The sequence below is a fragment of the Eriocheir sinensis genome, chromosome 37, assembly GCF_024679095.1.
Source record: "Eriocheir sinensis breed Jianghai 21 chromosome 37, ASM2467909v1, whole genome shotgun sequence".
NCBI lineage: Eukaryota > Metazoa > Arthropoda > Malacostraca > Decapoda > Varunidae > Eriocheir > Eriocheir sinensis.
In genome coordinates this window covers 11,319,200-11,340,297 of record NC_066545.1, presented here as the reverse complement: position 1 = coordinate 11,340,297, position 21,098 = coordinate 11,319,200, and the positions used below count along the sequence as shown (strand labels likewise).

The 21,098-nt window shown below is 44.7% G+C and overlaps 2 protein-coding genes across 5 annotated transcripts; one reads left to right on the top strand and one right to left on the bottom strand.

Moving 5' to 3' along the window:
- Positions 1-998: 998 nt before the first annotated feature.
- Positions 999-11,700, bottom strand: LOC127008223 (probable methyltransferase TARBP1). Of its 2 annotated transcripts, XM_050879951.1 has the most exons (14): positions 11,560-11,700; positions 8,551-11,205; positions 8,122-8,265; positions 7,633-7,791; positions 7,088-7,341; positions 6,494-6,722; positions 5,736-5,888; positions 4,912-5,067; positions 4,184-4,363; positions 3,856-4,036; positions 3,471-3,580; positions 2,666-2,863; positions 2,326-2,462; positions 999-2,188 (listed from the first exon to the last, which is right to left on the bottom strand). In XM_050879951.1, exons 2-14 carry the CDS (start codon positions 11,194-11,196, stop codon positions 1,990-1,992), a joined length of 4,746 nt encoding a protein of 1,581 aa, XP_050735908.1. In that variant the 5' UTR covers positions 11,197-11,205; positions 11,560-11,700; the 3' UTR covers positions 999-1,989. The 2 variants fall into 2 exon arrangements, 1 of the variants encoding a protein (XP_050735908.1); XR_007760912.1 differs by lacking the exons at positions 999-2,188; positions 2,326-2,462; positions 2,666-2,863 and having other exon boundaries at positions 3,856-3,996.
- Positions 11,608-17,696, top strand: LOC127008224 (coiled-coil domain-containing protein 174-like). 3 transcript variants are annotated; one of them, XM_050879952.1, is made up of 9 exons: positions 11,608-11,756; positions 13,291-13,465; positions 13,828-14,018; positions 14,248-14,350; positions 14,923-15,056; positions 15,179-15,284; positions 15,782-15,926; positions 16,309-16,521; positions 16,703-17,696. In XM_050879952.1, the coding sequence occupies exons 2-9, from the start codon at positions 13,454-13,456 to the stop codon at positions 17,191-17,193; spliced, it is 1,395 nt and encodes a 464-aa protein (XP_050735909.1). In that variant the 5' UTR covers positions 11,608-11,756; positions 13,291-13,453; the 3' UTR covers positions 17,194-17,696. The 3 variants fall into 3 exon arrangements, with proteins under 3 accessions (XP_050735909.1, XP_050735911.1, XP_050735910.1); XM_050879954.1 differs by lacking the exon at positions 11,608-11,756 and adding an exon at positions 11,883-11,903; XM_050879953.1 differs by lacking the exon at positions 11,608-11,756 and adding an exon at positions 11,987-12,130.
- The last annotated feature ends 3,402 nt before the right edge of the window (positions 17,697-21,098 follow it).

The following is a 21,098-nucleotide window of genomic DNA, read 5'->3' as shown; positions in this document are numbered from 1 at the left end:
TACATTTTTCTACATGCATTCTCACTCTTATTTATCATTATTTTTATTTAGATTAATTTTTCTGCATATCTATGTGAGAGATTCTGTATATTAATTGTGGTAATGTATGTATGTCGATGATGATGATACATGTACACATCACATTATTTTTTCTATATGTTCATGTGATATATTTTTACATTCATTTTGGTGTTTGTCATCGCTATGCTCATTCTTATACGCATTAGGAATTCTCTTCATGATTTTTTTATGGTTTGAATTCTTTGTTTTCTTCATTTTCTTATTATTATTACTACTTACAATTATGATTATTATGAATGCTAGGTCTGCACTGCTCTCCCAAAAAGCTGACAAAGCAGTGGCGGAAGTTTGAGGTCTGTTGGAGTAATCATCAGGTTTCCCGGTGACACAGAGCAGAAGTAACCCGGATCATAACCAAGCATCAAGCGAAAGCAACTTAGTGATGGAAGTATGTCTGAAGGGAAGTAAGTTTAAGAAAGGCCTAATATTTGTTTACCATCAACCAGAAGTTCTGCCAGTTAAGACATTTATTTCAAGATTCAATGAAAGACTTTTCTACGAGTTTTATGTATGATTTGCTTTCATAATTAGCATGTTGGTATCGGCCTTTAAAAGCAAGATAAAGCTAAATAAAGGTATATTATCTGACCGCTTAGTATCTACAATAGGCAGTGGTAAAAATTAGTTACTTGAGGATATATGGATTAACAAGATGAGGCGGTATGAGCAGTGAAGAGGTGTTCGGATGTGGTAAGAACATGAGTTCAAAAAGCGTGGAGTGGTGGGATGTGTGCATGTGTGTTGCAAAAGGCAAGTGTATGAAATAACAAGATTTTTGCACCCCTTCCCTCAAGATTGGATTGGATTGATTTAAATTAGGCGCCGCAACAGCCAGGGTCATATGGCGCCTTCCCTCAAGAGGAATGCCTGAAGAGAATGGGGTGTGAAGAGTTATAAGTAGATAAAATTACCATCCATCCATTAAACACATGTTTATTATCATCACCATTATAACTTATAATTATTAACAATACCAAGGTTATAAATATTATTATTCTTCCAACTCTTATCATATGCATGCATCAGAGACATGGATGTGGAATGTACCACAACAATTATGAAGTGGAAATGAGCTATGTATGAGGAGCATGTGGTGTGTTGAGATGGGACGGAAGTGACGTGAATGTGTATGGTATGGGAGTCGTGGCAAGGGTAGTGGTTGAAGAATGGGTGAAGCATGGTACTCGAAGATGTTTTAGACGTGATGTGAATGTATGATATTGTTAGGAGTGTGTGACTGAAGGGGTGAGAAAAATGGTTTCACGGGAAGACCACCAGTAAAAGGATCAATAGGGTGGATGAGTATTGGAAAGGGAGAACTGGTAGACAAGGGACTGAATGCACAGAGTGTGTACTAGAACAGGGAAAACTGGATATCTGCCCTGGCCACACCCTCAAGAAAAATATTTGCAAGGGGACAGTGTTGGAGATATAGATAGACAGAACTACCAACACTTACTACTGTCTTGTGCTCTCTTTCACCCCTATCACCATCATCCATCTTTTTTTTTTTTTTTATGTGCCAGCCTACAGCGCCGGTAGGCTTTCTTGAGGGGCCTGGATGGTAGTCGGCCCCAGCCCATCATGGCACAGGCAAGTGTTTTATAGTGGCGCCATCTTTTCTTGCCTCATGCTGCCTTCCCGGAGCTTGTTCTTATTTCACTTGGACGGTTTCCTCTAGAGTTCGGGTTGATGGGTGGTCTTCAGAACAGCATGTGGGTAGTCTTAAGCCACTCGGCGGTGACTGAAAAATCCCAGATGGTAGCGGCGGATTCGGACCCGCATCATCCATCACACGGGAAATGCGGGGCCTGCACGCTAACCACTCAGCCACCGCCTACCCATAAACATTAACAATTCTTATTACTACATTACTAATTAACAATTACCAACACTTATTACCGCCTGCTATCTTTTATCACCACTGACGCCACTATCAATTCCTTTTGTATTGGGTGAGCGTGTGAGGATCTGCCGGGTGTACTCCCAGACAAAGAGTGCCCCCGAGACATGCACGTTCAGAGAGCGCACGGTGCCACTCTGGGGGATCTGTACGCTGGCCTGGAGGACCTGAAGCACCTCGCATGGCACTCCAGCCCTCTCGTTCCTGGCAGGAGAAATGAAACTTGTAAATAAAGTTGGGGTGTTTCACTTATTTGTAAACAACTCATATCAGAATAAAAAATAGCTATCTGAGAAATTGAGACGAATTATTAAAATTGTCAAAATGAGGCAGAGACTCACCCAAGAACCACCACTGTACGGTCAGGGAAGGTGAACTCTTCCAGGCTGATGCTTTGAGCCGTCTGTTCGGCCCCAACCAACATGTAACCCTCTGCTTGTCTAGCCCTGAGGTAGGTCAGCAAGTCCTCTCGTCTCACCTACAAAACAAATACTATTAGACAGGAAGATGTTTAAGGTCAAAGATAAAAAACACAACACAAATGGAAGGTACAGGGCAGGGTGAAGTGCTGGGACCACCACCCACATGGTGTTCACATGATCACCCACAGCCTCAAGTGATTTTTTCACAGCAGCAGGTGATGACTTCAAGCTAAGATCATGGAAAAAACATGTTTCTCACCTCCTTGATGGGCAACCAGCGCTGTGCAGTGAGAGCCAGGGAGGTGAATGTTTGGTCCTGTAGCACTGCAAGGGATGACACCACCAGCTCCCTCACCCCAAAGGCCTCACAAGAGCGACACAGACCGCCGAGGTTGGCAGCTTTGTCCACCAGTGTTGCCACCACAATGAGGTCTCCATGCCTGCCCTCCCACCTGCCCTGTGTCCAAGAACAAGCATGATCATGTTACTCCTGCTGTAAAAAGGGATTCATTTTCAACTTGAATATGTTAACATTCTCTGCATTGCATATTTCAAATGGCAAAGGATTCCAAGCATGACAACTCCTAGAACATTCTGACAACACAAGTATGATCAAGGTTACATTTCATATTTTCATCACACAAAGAAAAACAAATAGATTAGTGAGAAGCACCAAAAGACCAGACTGGCAAGCAGAATTCAAGGATAGGAAGTACGAAACATAAAAAAATTGACAAATGGAGGAGTCTGCAAAAACTATGTCCATAGCCTCTATTCAAGCAATATTTAGTAATGTCTGTTTGCTAATCTGTATGCACCATTCTTATTATCACTCATCAAGAAAAAAAACTGCTCTAGAAAACTGAGCTGGGATTGGAAAATTAACTCTTCCAAATAAAGAAAACCACTTTATTTTGACACTTTAAGCTTTATATCTCAGCTCAGTTTTCCAGGGTAGCATTTCTCTTAATGTGAATGCTGATAAGAATGGTGTCTATGATTGCAAACATCCTCAATATGAATACCCAGTCCCTCCAGACAGCCAGGCCTGGTAGGAGCCTGACCTGGTGGGGGAGAGAGGACCCTTCAGGCACCAAGACCTTCTGGGGCACAATCTTCTTCTGCACGTTGTCGACTTCACCGGCCACCTCATCACCAGCTTGCTGCTCCTCTCCTAGGAAACATGAAATACAGTTTACACATAAAGATCAACTACATCAAGGTAATTAATGAAATCTGCATGAGCATTATTGGGAGCTCAAATCACTGAGGAAATGGCTACACTACACCTTTCTTGGGGACATATAGAAATTCAATGCATAAAGGGTAATTGCATTTATGTTATGTTTACGTTCTCTCCCAAACCACTACAGATTGCTAAACTGCACCATTCTTGTGGGCAACATTTGAATACATTTAATACAGTTTATACACATAATGGTAACCCACCTGCAGCTTTCACTACCCATGGGGCTGGTGTGGACATGGTGAGAACAGAGTCTGGGTTGTGGCGAGGCAGAGAGGTGTGGATGGGAAGGTGCTCCTCATCAGCCACTCCCACCAGGGACTCCACTGTCATCCACTCGTCATCTGCCAGCAGGGACAGCCGCGGCAGGTCATGGAAGATGGTCTGGCAGGTGAGTAAATATTTTAATGCAGTAAAGGAGACTGTTTAGTATCAAGCTAAGGCTGATACACTGATTTTTGGAGGCAGGACCATAAGTGTGTAGCCTGCTTCCTGTATGTCTACCACAACTAGGTAAATACACGCACATACCTGCAGAGTGTAGTGGCGCACAGGATGAAAGACCTTAAAGTAGAAGTCATTCAGCATGTTGATGGTGTTACGAGCAGCATTCCCATGTTGTATGAGGCACAGCGGCACGGCTCGGAACTCCTGCAGCACAGCCTCCATCTGCTGCTCCTCACAGTGCTGCCAAATCTTCCTTAAAGACACCTGCCACAGAAGAGAAGGGAGGGAGGTCACTCTCACACTTCCTTGCACAACGTTCTCTCTACTTAAATACCCTCCATCCACTTCCTAATAATAATTCCCCTTACCAGCATCCCCAACTGACTAAAAACAAATCTCCTTCAGCTGTTGTTCTTGTCTTTATGGAGATTCAACATCTCCACTGAGTCACAGAAGTCTCTCCCTGTTCAGCTTATAAATGGGTTCCTTCACCACCTTCCTGACTGACACAGTAATCCTCCATCCATTGATGTTCTCTTCTTACTTCTTGAGGCCTGTGTTGCTTTGCAGTGCTTCTAAAGTTCTTCACCTTAGTCCTCTTTTCCTCAGTATTTAGTAATGTCTTCTCTTGGTTATTATATCAGACCTCTCCATTTGCAGCTTTCAACTAAGAATGTTTTCATGTAATTCACCATTTCATAATATATTTTCTTCTCTCCTGTTGATCCCAGTCCTGTCATCAGTTCTCTGTCAACGATATCCAACCCTCCCTTTCTACCTGGCCAAAGCAGCACCTCCCTTTGATGCCTCACCTGTGCGTAGAGTCTTGTGTTGAAGTGCTGGGCGGTGCACCAGGCCAGGGTGTGCTGGAGGGCAGACGACAGCACGGTGGGGTCCAGAGAGGTGCAGGCTGCATGGGTAAGGGCTGCTAAGAAAGATCCCACACACCCCATCCGTGTCTCGGCTCCCTGAATCCATACAACACAAAACATAAAAGATTGCAAAGTCTCTACTGGCAACGCTTGAGTCACAGCTATTGTGTAGCACCTAATGTACTCACTGTAGGGTTTCATACCTAATTGTATCCCTCTTCAAGTTTATTTCTTTGAGTAGGAATCAACATAATGTTATGAGTCATGCAACAGGATTCTGAATAGCTTAACCCGGTAGCAACAACGGGCCAAATTTGTGGTTTTTTCGTGCAGCAGCGACGGACCAAATTTTTGCCATGATATAAACCCCCCAAAATAGATGATGCATAAACTGATCACAAATGCGTTGATATATATTATGAAATGGTTTGTGTGAGTGATGATTTTTTCTCTTTTTTTTCGCTTAGAGGGGCCTTTAAGAAACATGATCTCTGCAGCTACCGGGTTAAGATCGAATTGCTTGATTCACAAACGGCGAGAGCTACAAAATACTCAACCAAAAATGGTCTAACAGCACAAGTAGGTCTCTAATAGCACAAACCACTAGCCAAAATTAACCAATTTTGATGAGAAACCAAGTTTTTCAAGTGAAAATAAAAAAGCACTTAGTTATGTGTATCAGATAGTGTAAATCTACATGATGCTTGTGTTTTTTGGGTCACTGTTGTACAATCTACTTAACTTTAAAGGCAAGAGCCACTGACCTTGAGGAAGAGCTGGAGAAGGGTTGTGTGCAGGTTAGGGTGAAGGATAGGGAGGAGGGCCGCCCCCCATTCCTGTGCATACCGGATGCTGGGCTGCTGGTGGTCACACGTCAGCCCTTCACTCAGCCATATCAAGTGGTTCTCACAGTCCTCCTGACAATAATACTGTTGTCACCTCAAAGTGCCTAGCTTGAAGATGCTATATGTGCTGTGTTTCCTGGTGTCAAGATGCTACTTTATCACCAGATCTTGAAAATTTACCGTCTCACCAGCAAAACTTTATGCTGCTCCTTGACCTTAACCCCTTGACTGCGGATTTCCTACAGTCAGACCTCACCAAGCAACAGGAACGGAACAAAAAGTGGCTGCTACAATTCAATGAAGAAAAATGTAAAGTCCTGCACCTTGGGAGGGGATACCCAGCACACCAATACCACATGGGAAACACTCCACTATCCACCACAGAAGCAGAGAAAGACCTGGGACTATATGTTACCAGGCTACCAGTGAAAGTCAAATCCGTGCCAATCGCAGCGGACAGGTTAATCTATTATCAGGGAGGCATGAAAACTAACTAATACTCTTGTTATTTTTGGGGCGGGGAGTGAGGGGTGACATACATAATCCAACTATGATACATTGATTTGTATTGGAAGACAGCAAAGTCTGTTTTCATTATTCGTTAAATTATTATGCGTAAGATTTCTTGGAGACCTAACCAATGTGTACAATAAGGAATGCTTGTATTCGTTACCCACCCGGTCTAACAAGGGCAGCAGCACCAGGAAGGCCTGCAGCAGCCTGGTCTTGTAGCGGTGGTTTTGGGAGTTTGGGAAATCCCGACGGAGAGCAGAACTTTGAGCATACTGGTGTTTGATACCTTCTGCCACTGCTGCCGCCGCCATCCTGTCCTCTGCTCGCTCTGCCCTCAGACTCAGGAGGTAACGAAGGGCAGTCGCTCGTGCACGACAGTCTGAGTCAGGATCACTGAGAGGACACAGGTCAAGAGGGTGGGATGAGAAGGAAGGGGTGGTGTGAGGCATTAGGAAAGGTATTTGTCCTCCAATGGATTAACCCCTTGACTGTGTATTTCCTACAAGAAGACATCACCAAGCTACAGGAATGGAACAAAAAGTGCTTGGTACAATTCAATGAAGAAAAATGTGAAGTCATGCACCTTGGGAGGGGAAATCCAGCATACCAGTACCACATGGGGAACACTCCACTATCCACTACAGAGACAGAGAAAGACCTGGGAGTATGTTACCAGGCTACCATTGAAAGCCAAATCCGTGCCAATCGCAGCGGACAGGTTAATAACAGAGAAGCTGAGGGCAAGGAGACACACTAACCCTTCTCTCTGGGTACTGCAGGTGTAGAGGTCCCCACATGACCTCACAAAAAGTAGAGTGTCCCGTATGACTCGATGTTGCTTGCGGAAGACAGAACCAAACATCAGCAAGGGTGCCAGAACTTCCTTGGCCATCAGTCTGAACCAGCCAGGCTCCCCAACCCCAGCCTTGACGAGGGAGGAGGCCAGACTGCAGGCCATGTGTGAGGCGACCCCCTGCACACCATCGCCTGCCTTCAGTATTTCCTGTGACACCTGAGAAAGGAAGAAAATATTACATTCAAGAATTCTAGGAAAAAAACATGAAAAGCTGTTAGAGAAGGAGAGATATTCAGTACAAGAGATTTTTGGGGCATGCTATTCAATTTTCACTTGCATAACTCTGTTTCTATAATTAAATTTTGTTCATTTTGGTGCGCAATTTATGCTATTTGAGGCGTGCTTGCCCTACTTGAGTATCTTTTGGTTGAAAAATTCCTAACCTGCACTACTAATGAATTGCTCTATCCTATCTTGTGCTATTTTAACACTCCACACATTGATTACCTTAATGATGGAGGCATGGCAGTCTGGGCAGGCCATGGCATCCCCGTGGAAGAGCAGGTCGGTCAAGCACCTAATTAGGGTCCTATAGAGGTCACACCCCTTGCGGAACTCAAAGGAGGCAGCCCACATGGCCTGCACCACCTCCTCCCACATGCCAGCCTGCAATGTAATGAGCACTTGTGAGGGGAAGAAGTCTCAGAAAGTGTATGATATTCCTTATTTGTTGTATGAGGAAATGGGAGGAGGAAGATGAAAACAGTGATGGTGGTGATGGTAATGAGGATAATGAAGAGGAGAAGGAGGAGGAGGTTGTATGGTGATGATAGTGCTCAGTCATGGCAAAGATTAGATCATTCTTTCATATCATTAAAACAAGAAAAGGAAAAGAAGAACAACAGAAATAAGCATTTATATACCCTTTAATAAGTCATTCTTAATAATTATTTATACATTTACATCCCAAAAAAGAAAAAAAATTAAATGACTCACCTTGACGAGCGTTGGCGCCATGATTCTGGCCACTTGGAACACATGAGGAACAGTGGAGTGGCTGGCGGTGGACACACACTCAAGCAGCACCTCCAGCACCACCGCCTCCACCCTCTTTGTCTCTCCCTCATGCCACCAAGATTCCTGTGGACACTTCTCTTTCAAGATCTGTCATTTACACAATTATGTATACCCTACATGAAAAATGGTGCCCGTGGTGTAGTGGTTAGCATGCCAAGCTGTGGATCCTTGGGCCTTGGACTAGTCAATAAATGGGAGCCATAAGACAATAGACAGCAACAAAAACTCTGCTTAAAAAAGTATTAAATTGTGCCTATGGAATTAAGAAATGCAGGAAATATACACTAAAAAGAATGAGCCTGTGAATGGTTATAACTGACCCTGCACCAGTAGAGTCAGAACCTTTACCTTTGCTTGTAGCAGCAGCTCAACAGAATGCCAGCAGCTGCAGGGAGTCTCCATCAGGAGCTGTGTAGTGGCTGGGGATGGCTGGTGGCCTGGGAGGAGCCTGGTTTGGGTGAGGGCTTCTGGGTGGAGGGTGAGCAGCTGGACAGCCTCTTTCTGGTAACTTTGTGGAGCACTGGAGAAGTAATGTTCCAGCAAGTGCTCCAGCATCACCACTCCAAGAGAGGTTGGCACAGGCTGCTGTTGCTCCAGAAGGCCCTTGCATCCCTCCAGCATCTCTGGGTAAAGGCTCCACACCACCTCCCGGGACCACTTCATCCTGCTGCTGTGCCTCAGTAATCTCAGGTACAGCTGGAGATCCTCAAGGTGGTGTGGACTGTTATAGCTCACAAGCTGAGAAACAAACAACTCCAGAAGACAGCCCAAGCCTTCAGCCAACACACCCAGTGGTTGTTCAGGGTAGTCAGGGGCTACCAGGGAACTGTCAAACAAGATCTCCATCACATGGGTCAAGAACTGCACTGCCCACACCCGTCCACAGGGGCTCAGGTATGGGCGCAAGTGGCAGTCTTGAAGGAATAAGGTCAGAGGGGCTAGAACCTGCTCAACACCCTCACATTCCTCCTCACCCAGCAAACACAGTGCCAGGGCAGCATCATGGGGCTGCACATTTTTCTGAAAACTGGCAGAGAGCTGGTCACTGATGGCTTGTTGGACGGCATGCAGTCTGTCCTCTCTCCTCTCATGCCGGCTGGCCACACCCTCCAGAATGGCGTTCCAAGTGGTGGTGCCTCGCTGCCAACTTTCCTGGCGTCTTACATGGCTTACAATATGACAGAGATCAAGGAAGGTGGTGTTGGGTGATGAATGCCTGAGAACTGCCCTCAAAAAGTCACACTGACTTGCTGAGCGCAATGTTACCTCCTGTGTGCTGAGGCAGCTCTCGAGGTTTATGGCAGCCTTCCTGGCTTGTGTGTAGGTCCAGACAGGAGTGGGGGGTATCAGAGCCAGACCTCTCATCAGGTAAAACAAAGGGATGCCCCCCCATGGCTGCCCATCAAACAGTTGTTCCAAAAGAGTGCACAAGAACCTGCATTGTAGAGATTTGTCAAGACTGCTCACCACACTGCTCAGAAAGTCTGGAATCTGATTCCCAACCCTGGAGGGGTCACCTGCCTGCTGGCCTGGCTCTCGGCTGTAGAGCGAGTAGTCAGCAAGGGCAAGCAGAAAGTGATGAGTAATAAAGTTTAGGAAGCCTTGCTCCATCACCTGCTGCGGCAGCCTTAAGCTCAACACTTTGCTGGCCCCCCAGACCCTGACAGTTCTGTTGTCTTGATCCAAGACCCTTCGCAGCACTACCACCACCCAGGACATGTGCATCTTTCCTTCCTGACAACTTCTGATCAATTTATCAATCTTTTCCAGCACTGGCTTGACAACATGAGTCTGCTTTTCTTCAAGAGTTTCCAAAAGAAGGAAAAAATCACTCCAAAGCTGCTGCAAATTATTTTTTTGTTCATGAGACCAAGGTAAATACTCTGAGGAAGGTCTCTTGGATGAGCTGTGATCAATAACCTTCCTTAAGACATACCGAGCCCTCTTGCGAGAGTAAGAATCACTATGAGCAAGGCTGTGCTGAAGAACTACCCAAAATGTTTCATCATTGCTGATCCATGTGAATATCTCTCCATGAGACATGAGATCAATGAGAAAGCATAACACCACCAGCCCCACAGTTGTCCTCTTCTCCACCACAATACCATCTTCCACATTGTAGAAACTGAAGAGAATAACCCACAGCTTCTGAAAGATCTCCCTCTCATCTTTGCTGCTGGTTTTCAGATATGGCTGAATAACAAGAGTAAAAAGGGAGGCAGTGATCTCTGGGTCATGCCACAACTCTCCATTAGACAGGATTGCCTCCATCACCAATCTGGCAGCATGCTGAAGCTCTAATGTTTTGGCATACCACCCGTCCCTGACCAAACTGGAAAAGGCATGTGATAGAAGCTTGATGATGTGTTGTTTCTCGGTCGCTCCATCCTGAGATTTCAGACGAAAGCATGCAGCAATTGCTTTGAATATCCTCTTTGAGGGTTCAGATATCTCTTGGACCTCTGATCTAGTACTTCCTTGCAGGTCATTACACTCTAATGCACTTTGAGCGTCCACATGGGCATCAAACACAATTCTAAAGATCAAAGCAACAAGGTTACACAATTTAGTTATTATATTAACATCCTCTGATTTTATTTGCACGGCTGGCTCTTCTGGGTTATCAAACTGTTCTTGATTCTCTCCCTCACCATCTGAAGCACTGCATGATACAGGTATGCAGTCAAGTCTCTCAATATTATTCTTTTGGATGATATTGGTGTTGTGAGATTCTGAAGAGTCTTTCGATGCCCCTTTATTGTGTTGGAGAATGTTCAGTAATGGAGGTAAAAGCCAGCGGTTAAGAATATCTTGGTATAGGTTGATAAGGGTTGGGTTGCTGGGAGCCTGTGGGTGGGTGACTTCCCTGGCCTCTATGATGCATCTCACCACCTCACATGCATTGAGTGTTACATCCCCACCTCCCACCACACATCTCAACAGTCTTATGTATTCGTTATCATCCAGCACTCCAAGCCTCAGCAACTCTTCCATTCTTGTGCTCTGTAAGTATAAAAATATTCAGTTCTCACCTTTTGTTCATCACAACTGGAAATAGAGATTCTTTGCCATTTTAAGGTATTAGTTCATATTTTTTTAATGTACTCATACAGCTCCTATTCAGATTGCTAGATAATAGGAAAGCATCACTCAGAACCCTCAGTGAATCAATATATGTGAGTTTTTACTAGTTCCACCACATCACCCTGCACAAACACTTCGAGGAAAAAGAATTACCACATATTGAACACCATTTCCCGTCCACTAAGTAAAACCAAAGGGAAAGAGTAAAAGATTGCAGATTATTTACGTTTCTATAGTTAAACCCCATAGAAAGAAACGTGGTGGATGCTTTACCGGTTGTTGATGGTGTTATTTTTCGGTGGCGAGGGCCGTGCGTGTTTCCTGTCCTGTCACTGGCCATGAAGAACACGTGGGGTTTGTTTACATTCGATCGCTCGGCCCCGACTTCGCAGGTTCCCCCGAAGTCGAACTGCAAGGATTACTGTGGATCATGGGGAAGCATCAGTCCATTTCGTAAAGAGGACTGCTAAGTGAGTTCAACATGTATTTTGGTGTTAATATGGGAGTGTACGAACATGTGAATTTTTCTGCCCGTCAGCTGTTGGATGAAAACATCACAAGAAAAATAGGTGTTACTTGTCAGTAGTTCTTGTGGAATCACCACGGGTAACTTGAAGGTTCACCGCCTCCACATTTTTCTTCTTTCTTTTTGTACTGTTATTGGTCAGTTATACAGTTTGATGCTGCACCCCGTGGGCATGGGTTGTGTGGAATAGGAGGCTCGTCCGGTATGGTTTTTAAGAAGAATATAATAAGTGGCAGCTCTATATTATGTGACTGTACTGAAAACTCATCCAGTCCTGACTGCCTAATGTAACATGAGACAATAGCACGGGAACACAAGGTATTACTCCAGAATTACACCCAACTCCCTCCAGTGGCTGAAACTATTTGGTTGGATTGGTTCGCCACGCAGTCATTACTTACGGTTCTCCTTGTCTTCTTATATCTGGATGTTAGGTTTGGTTGAATTTAGAAAAGTACGGCAAAGCCTTTTCCTTCAGAGAGTGATGTTAGGTTTGGTTTTAATATTAGGGGAGCTGTGAGGGGGTGTGAATTTTTCTGCATTTCTGTGCATGTAGATGGTGTTTTTCAGTTTATCAAGACACTGACTATTCATTTCTGTGTGAAATATGATGCTTTTTTGTAGTGGATATATTTTATATACAGTATTTCTTGAAGTAGCTATGTTGTGACTCCGAGATAAATCCGCTTTAGGGCTTTTGTAGCTGATAGATTTTAATGTGCTAATCATAACTGTAATAACTTTTTCTGTCGTAATGACCAGTTTCTGGAATATGAACAACTAAGTAAGGGGAGGTGACACTTGGAAAAATTCAGATTTTTTGCAGGAGATAAATAGAAGTTGACGTGTTCCTATTACATAGAAATATTGAATACCTGATATTAAAAGAGCTAAGAATCATGTAAGGTGAGGATTCTAAAAATGCAGTATCTTTTTAATTGTGTTTTAATGAAATTGACCTATTCTTTGGGAATTAGTATTAGATTATCATGTAAAAAGATGAGGTATATAGTTATTCAGAAAATAACTCCATGATTTTTATGAAGATTATTTTACTAACTTTTGAAGAACATTCATGCACTTTCGGTTTTCTATATTTTCCCAAATTCTTTAATATAAATACTACCAGTAATGATGGCTGCCTGCCCATAAACATTCCAAAGAAGTTCTTTATGAAAAGAAAAACAGAAGATTTCTGATGAAAATAGTTATCAGATCAATCAATAGCACACTCAAATATACCAGAAAAAAATTGCATCCACCTCTGAAGTGAGAATTTTTTTTCTGGAATGGTACCACCTATCCTAATCTTAATTCTATTCTTACAGAGACAGACCCATCCCAGCTGAACCCAAGCCAAACCTGATCTAAATCTAACCTAACAGACTGAGATAGTCAATAAGGTTTTCCTCTACCTGTAATTGGTTTGCCTTTCCCATTAACCATTTACAGTGTATCTTTATCCCCTTCCTGTTCAGGTGTAATCCAGCCAAGACATTCAGGCATACTAAACCACCCACTGTAGGGACTTACTTGTCTTGGTCCTGGGTCAGCTGCTGTTGATGGTGGTAGAAAGAGTGAAAGGCTGAAAGCACAGGAACCTTAGCTTTCAAGAGCACGACTTGGATTTGAACCATCGCAATGGAGTCTGGGGTGAGTATGGACCAAGAATAGGACAGGATGAATCCTCCGGAACATGAATAATAAAAAAATGTACTGTACATTTAGCAGTTTGATTTTGCAAAGCTAGACACTCCCTTCGGCATTTATATGCACCCATAACTTTTTTTTGTGTGTGTGTTTTATCCTGATTTGTGTTTGTCTTAATGATTGTTTAAGTCATATTCTCTTTCATTTTATTATTGAGCTTGTGTATAGATTCATCACTGTTAGTAAACTTGTGTCACTCACTCCAGGAAACAGCAATTATGATGTTTAAGTTATTATTTCTCATTTTTCTGATATTTAAACCTTAGCAATTTTTCATATATTTCACAATCACCACCTCTTGACAGCTGGTGGGATTACGTGCTGAGTTGCAGAAGAAGAGGGATGAAGCAAATAGACACCCGCCAGGCCAGAGAGGAAGAGAGAAGCTGGCAGTCAAGCCCAAGTCATACTCTTCCTCTAATGCTGGAGTGAGTGACCGTGCATCAAAAGATGTGGAACAGCGGCAGGCAGAGGAGAGAACTGAAGAGACGGCCAGGTCAGTTGTCTTATCCAGGCTCTAAGAATTCAATACATGGGTGTGGGGGTTGTATATGTGTGTGTGTGTGTGTGTGTGTGTGTGTGTGTGTTTACCTAGTTCTGATATACAGGATATGAGCTACACTTGTGGGGTGCTATCTCTGTGTCTGAATTGGGAAAACTTAGCTTTAAACTCATATAACTTTTTGGATTGCATAACCTCTTTGTTCAACCACTGGTCATTGCAGGCAAGTGCTGGAGAGGAAGGCTGCCATGTATGACAAGCTTCACCAAGGCACTGAGGTATTGGAGGACGACCACCTGAACCAGAGATTCCTTGTTAACTTCCAGGTGAGTGCTTGCTTTGACTTTTTGTACTAATGTGTGAAATAGATTAGGGATCCAACTGTAATTATTTCATTCATCAGTTTGTTTACATCATCATAGCTAGTAATCATACCAGAGAATATACTATCCAGGAAAGTGGAGCATAACTTTAAGTATTAAATATTGTCAAAATGAAGTTTGAATACTCTAACATTATTTTGACCAGATATCAGTTTTATACCTCAACTCCATAGGTTCTCACATAAGATTGTATAGTTTGACTTGGCTGCTTACGATGATTGTTGAACTGTGAAGCTGGCCATAAGAATTTTACACCTTCCTACATCATGTTTAGACCCTCTCCATCTTACCTGATGCAAGAAAAAGGGTTGAAATAATAATGAAAATAATAATGGTGAAATATTTCTTGCTTCTCCTTTATAGAAAATGTATTCTAGGTGATGTAATGGAAAAGAAGATATGAAGGGAGGAGTTTTTTCATATGTAGATCTACCCTGTCCATGATGAGAGATATGAGGTTCTAATGATAATGAAGATGATACCTAAATGTAATATTTTTTTCTTCTTCATCACAGAAAAAGATTGTAAATGATGTAATGGATAGAAAGAAGACAAGAGAGGAGAAGGAGAAGGCAAGGAAGAACCTACAGAAGAACACAGAGGAAGCCAATCCTGACGAATATAAGGCAGAGGATGAGGACCAGGAATGGTTAGTAATGGTATTCTAAGGCGCTTGAATGCTGAATAGTAAAAAAAGATGTGTGTGTGTGTGTGTGTGTGTGTGTGTGTGTGTGTGGAGGGTATTTACTCCCCATTCTTTCATCTCTTTAGGGTGGAGTACACTGATGCATTTGGCCGCACAAGAGAATGTCTGAGGTCAGAGTTGCCAGAGAAGCTGGAGCAGGATAAGCAACTGTCCCGAGACATAAACCCACAGGTGAGTGGCCTTCCTCGTGCACCTCCAGACACTCTCCAGCTCAGTGGGAATAATGTAGGAAGTAGTTTCCATTTGAAGACTTCTCATTGAACCAGAAAGATCAAGTTCAATTTCTATTATAGTAAAATATTATTCGGTAATAAAAAATAATTAAAAATATAAAAAATATAGCAATACTTTAAAGTAAAACAAGTTAAAAGATAAGTTAAAATTCATTTTCTATATAGTACCTACTCCAAAGTACTGATGTATTCAAGAATCATCTTAATCTTATCAAGTGAAATATAGGTATAAAATGCAAGTGCAATAGGACAAGGGAAGAAGTGAAGGCCTAAGTATATATATATATATATATATATATATATATATATATATATATATATATATATATATATATATATATATATATATATATATATATATATATATATATCCTTAAAAGACCTAAGAAGGATCATTATTACCTGTTCACTTATAAGTAAAGTTTCTTTACTCAGGAAAAAGAAGCAGAGGAAGAGGCACCCCTGGATCCTCACTCTGTAGAGGACCTGTATCGAGAGGCAAGGCGGAAAAAATGGGAGGCAGAGGAGGAGCTCAATGCTAGCAAGAAGGATCTCCACTACCAGGATGTTCTATATGATGGTGGGGAAAGCAGAGTTTAGCACAAGTACACATATACAACGTGTCAACATAGCCAATGATTCTACGAAGATCAGTCAGAATTATGTTCAGATTCATTTTGATCATCTATCAACAGTACAGGCATCCTTCATTTTACAATTTAAATAAGCAAAAAATCATTCTGTGACAATGACACATTTAGGGTTAGATCTAGAAATTGATTTGCGGAGAGTTCATCTAGAGTTAAGAGCACAAAATTTAGGCAATTAAGGACTACTGACAAATTTTACCCAGATCCATCATATACCAACTAACATTCTGTGGATGTTTCATCCCCATAAACTTCATAAATATGTCTCCCAAGCTAAGTGACAAGTTAAGTAGCAATTGCATTTTCCTTCAGAGGCTCGCACCCATGGGGCTGGATTCCTCAAATTTTCAAAGGATGAGAAGGAGCGCAAGGCTCAGATGGAGCAACTCAGGGACCTGCGGGTGGAGACAAAACAGGCCGAGGCCGTCACATCTGCCAAAGCTGCTAGGAAACGGAAGGCTATGATGGCACGGCTGGAGAAAGTCAGGCAGAGGAAGAGACTTAAAATAGGTCTGCCTATTAAAGGTAAGAGTAGTGGTAGCCACCCAGCTGGTGTTGGGTGTGGTGGGAGTGTGGTCATGGAATTAAATGTATCACTTAGCATGGAAGCAGTGTGGGGAAACAGGTGCTAAAAATACTTTTTTGGATCTTATTTAAAGTAATTTCATTTACATTTGATGTTGATAAAATTATTTTTACTTATCAGATGATGATAGGCTGAAAACTCCACCTGGGTCAGAGGATGAGGAAGAGGAGGAGGATAAAGTAGTGGATCCAACTCCCACTCCTCCTTCCCCTCCACCCAGGAAGAAGGTGGGTGGTGTAAGGGAGTGGGACCTGGGTAAGGAGGGAGTTACCTCCACTCTCACTCAGGAGGAGTGGGTCCTGCGCCAGAGGTCTCAGCGGTCCCAAGAATTTGCTCCACCATCAAGCTATCAACCCAGAGCAGGCAAAAGCCACGGGCATGCAGGCCCTTCTCAGAGTCAGTCATATGAGGACACAATGAGGGAGAGCCCTCCACCAGATCCAAAAGAACCCTTAAGAGACAAACGTGTTCCAGAGTTTGCACCACCAGCAACACATGACTACTATGGCCCTTCAACAACCAAGGGCAGGAGGCCTCAGAAGAGCACCTCTGATGTGGAGGCTGCCATCAGTAAAGGCCTTGCTCACCTGCGAAAGTTGAGTGACCAGTGACACTTATGCAGTCACATTTATTCTCCTCACACCTGTCAGAAAACTTAGACCAGCCAGGTGTATTAAGTTTTGTTGAGGAGGCTCTTGTGTATCGCCTTTTTAATAAGGGCAGTGGTGATATGTCTATACATATACTACAGGTAAGGCTGAACATTGTGACCTTTGTGGAATAGATAATGATTGATTTTGTCAGTTAACACGTTATCTCTCACTCACTTTACCAAGCGCAATTGAACAAAGGTAAAATATTAAAATGTTGCAATGTTCCAGAAAAGTAGACAATTTTAACAATGTAAAGTGATCTATTTAGAATTATGCATCATCATCCTGTAGTAAAAGTCAATATCAGCAAACGGCAATGTTATGAAATTCTCTCCCAAGTCATCAAGGAATGTCTAAATATAATTTACCCCCAAAAGCTATAAACTAATTTTATAAATGTATTCATAGCAAATTTTGTGATTCCTAAATACATGTGCTCAGCACTAATTAATATGTACAGTACAAGCTGTTTAATCTGCCCACCATTATGCCATCACACAAGAAGACTGCAGTGAAGACAAGTATTTCTAGAATTATATTATTGTAATGCCGGACGTGTTTACTTGGGTTCCGTGTCGCCGTCAGGAGACTCCGTGGGAGGGAGATATGTAAACACTTTGCACAGTTTCTGTAGTTTAATGTTCTTCCTTAGTAGTACACTTCACTCTGACTCTTCACTTACCACTAGCTTACTATCACTGGGACTGGCTCTCTCTCGCCCTCTTCTCCTATATATATCCAGAACAGTACAGTCTAGAATATTACAGTATATTTCAGATCATACAAGAAAATGTAGCAAAAATATATGCGAGTTGGCAACACTTCCCGCCTGGCGCCTGGCCGCGCCCCGGACGGCTCCGCCCCTTTGCTCGTTTCTCCGGGAGCCTTCTAGAGGCCTATGGTCGCCGGGGGAAGCTTCCAGCACAACACTATCCCCCCCCCCTAATTGTGATCGTCCCGATCACACACTTAACTATGTACAAACATAAGAGAATTAATCAAAAACATAATAATCGTCGTATCGCTGTGGACGCCTGCGTTGTCTCTGTCGTCTGTTCGTTGCCTCCTGCGCGTCTGTCTCCTGGTGCGCCTCGTCGTCGTCCGCTTCTTGGGGTGTCCCTGGAACATCTGCCGAAGCCGGGAGGTTATCTCCCTCGGCTGAAAGGGCCAGGAGGCCTACGTCGTCGTCGACCTCCTCTCGGTCCTGGACGTCCCTTGCGTTTTCGTCGGCTGCTGGGTGTCTGTAGTTGTTCCAGGTGTAGTTTCCCGGACCGTGGTACCTCCATAGGCGGTTGACGTGGACAACTTTCGGCTTGGTCCTTCCGTTCTCCGGATTCGGTAAGTCACGTCGGAGAGGCGTTCTAGCACAGTGTAAGGGCCTTCCCAGGGGCTCTGTAACTTCGGAGACTGTCCTTTCTTCCTCTGCGGGTTGTAAAGCCAGACTCGGTCTCCTTCCTTGAAGTCAACGTGGCTTGCCCTCATATTGTAACCGCGCTTCATGGCCTCCCCGGAGAACTTCAAGGCACCTCGGACTTGATGGTGCACCTCTTCCAGCCGTTCCTCTAGTTGACGGGCAAAACTGGAGGCGTCCCTTGGAAGGCTTTCCCCAGGAGGCCTTCCTGTCAGTAGGTCCACCGGCAATCGCAGCTCACGTCCAAACATCAGCTTTGCCGGTGAATACCCCGTAGTCTCGTGGGCGGCAGACCTGTAGGCCATGAGAAGCGCAGGCAGCTTCTGATCCCATGAAGACTGATCATTGTTGCACTGCTTGGCCAACTCCTGGCCCAACGTCCAATTAAACCTCTCCACCATTCCATCTGACTGTGGGTGCAGAGGGTGGTCCGGGTCTTCTTGATACCCAGAAGCTTGCAGCACTCAGCAAGGACTGTTGACTCAAAATTCCTCCTGGTCGGAATGGAGCTCGTTAGGCACACCGAAGCGACAGAAGAACTCCTCCACCAAAACCTTGGCGATGGTAGTGGCTTCCTGGTCAGGGATGGCGTAGGCTTCCGGCCACTTGGTGAAGTAATCCATTGTGACGCAGATGTACCTATTTCCGTTCGTCGTCAGAGGCAAGGGTCCTGCTATATCCACTGCCACCCGTTCCATGGGGTTCCAACCTGGTATAGTTGCAGTGGGGCACGGTGACGCTTCTTGGGGCCCTTCTTTGCACAGCACACCTCACACGCGTGACACCATTCTTCCACGTCCTTCCTCATGCCAACCCAGTAGAACCTTTGGCGCAGGCGACTCAGTGTCTTCTTTACCCCTAGGTGTCCGCTGGTGATGCTGTCATGCATTTCTTTCAAGACGCCTTCCCGGGACTTCACAGGTAACACCGTGGACCAGTAGTGGTCAAGACCATCATGAGAGACCCAGCGTCGCTGCAACACCCCGTCGTCTATCCGAAGAGTGTCCCACTGAGTCCAGTAATTCTTGTGGTAGGGCTTTCTCTCGAGATTACTTCCCACCCAGGTCGCGTTGACGACTGACTCAGCCACTCCATCCGTGGTCTCAGATCTCGGTCCTCCCGCTGCAGTTTTCCCAAGTCTTCCCATGGCACCTCCGCTGTCTGTTCCACTGTAGTGCGGCGGCACATATTCTGGACGCTTTCCCTCTGGAGGCAATGGTGACATTCAGGTGGGCAGGGGCGCCGGCTCAAGCTGTCCGCGTTACCGTGTGTTAGTCCAGATCGGTGCACAATAGTATAGTGATGCTGCTCTAGTTTACCTATCCAGCGAGCAAGCTGGCCTCAGGGTTTTCAGTGACTTCAGCCACCGCAATGCAGCGTGATCCGTGCGGATGGTGAAAGTTGCACCGTACAGGTAAGCATGGAAAAGTCAAGGCTCTTGACTACTGCCAGGAGTTCTTTCCGGGTCACGCAATAGTTTTTCTCGGCTGGGTGAGCTTCTTGCTGAAGTAGGCCACAACCCGTTCCATGTCGGCACATGCCTGGGACAGCACTCCACCAATCCCTCATCACTGGCATCACAATCCAGTATAAAAGGCTTAGAGGGTCTGGGTAGGTGAGTACGGACGAGCTGATGAGGGCCTCCTTGAGCTTCTCAAAGGCAACCTGAGTTTCCGCTGTCCACTCAAACTTGCGCCCCTTCTTTGTCAGGAGGTGCAGTGGTGCAGCAATCGTAGCGAAGCCTTTCACAAACCTGCGGTAGTATGAGCACAACCCGAGGAAGCTCCGCAGCTCCTTCACGTTGGTGGGTGTCGGCCAGTCCCTTACCGCAGCCACCTTCTCAGGATCAGTGCGTACTCCAGCCTCGCTCACGATGTGTCCCAAGTATTGGACCTCCTTTTGGAACAGACAGCATTTCTTCGGGCTGAGCTTAAGGTGTGCAGCTCTAAACCGGGCGAAAACCTCTGATAGCCTTTTCATCTCCTGCTCGAAGGTCTGGCCAAAGACAATCACGTCGTCGAGGTAGATGAGTGCCGTCTTCCAGTGAAGTCCCTCCAGCACCCTCTCCATCAGCCGCTCGAACGTGGCCGGCGCGTTGCACAGGCCAAAGGGCATGACCTTAAACTGCCACAGGCCTTGACCGTAGGAGAAGGCTGTTTTCTCTTTGTCCTGCTCCGCCATTTTGACTTGGTGATACCCAGACTTCATATCCAGTGTTGAAAACCACTTGGAGCCCACCAAGGCGTCGAGCGTGTCGTCGATCCGTGGGAGTGGGTATGAATCCTTGATGGTGAGATCGTTGAGGGCTCGGTAGTCCACGCAGCACCTGAGGGAACCGTCCTTTCCTGACGAGCACTACAGCAGACGCCCACGGGCTGCTGGACCGCTCGATTAACCCTTGTTGCCGGAGATCATCCATTACCTCATCCATCTCCTTGCGACGGGCTGGTGC

Bases quoted from the DNA above. Each gene is read 5' to 3' on its own strand.
- LOC127008224 (XM_050879952.1), top strand. The intron at 14,351-14,922 runs GTGAGTGCTTGC...TCTTCATCACAG, and splicing joins GATTCCTTGTTAACTTCCAG to AAAAAGATTGTAAATGATGT. The intron at 15,285-15,781 runs GTGAGTGGCCTT...TTCTTTACTCAG, and splicing joins CCCGAGACATAAACCCACAG to GAAAAAGAAGCAGAGGAAGA.
- LOC127008223 (XM_050879951.1), bottom strand. From the start codon at position 11,196: ATGGAAGAGTTGCTGAGGCTTGGAGTGCTGGATGATAACGAATACATA. The intron at 4,364-4,911 runs GTGAGGCATCAA...CTTCTGTGGCAG, and splicing joins ACACAAGACTCTACGCACAG to GTGTCTTTAAGGAAGATTTG. The intron at 3,581-3,855 runs GTGGGTTACCAT...CATGTTTCCTAG, and splicing joins ATGGGTAGTGAAAGCTGCAG to GAGAGGAGCAGCAAGCTGGT.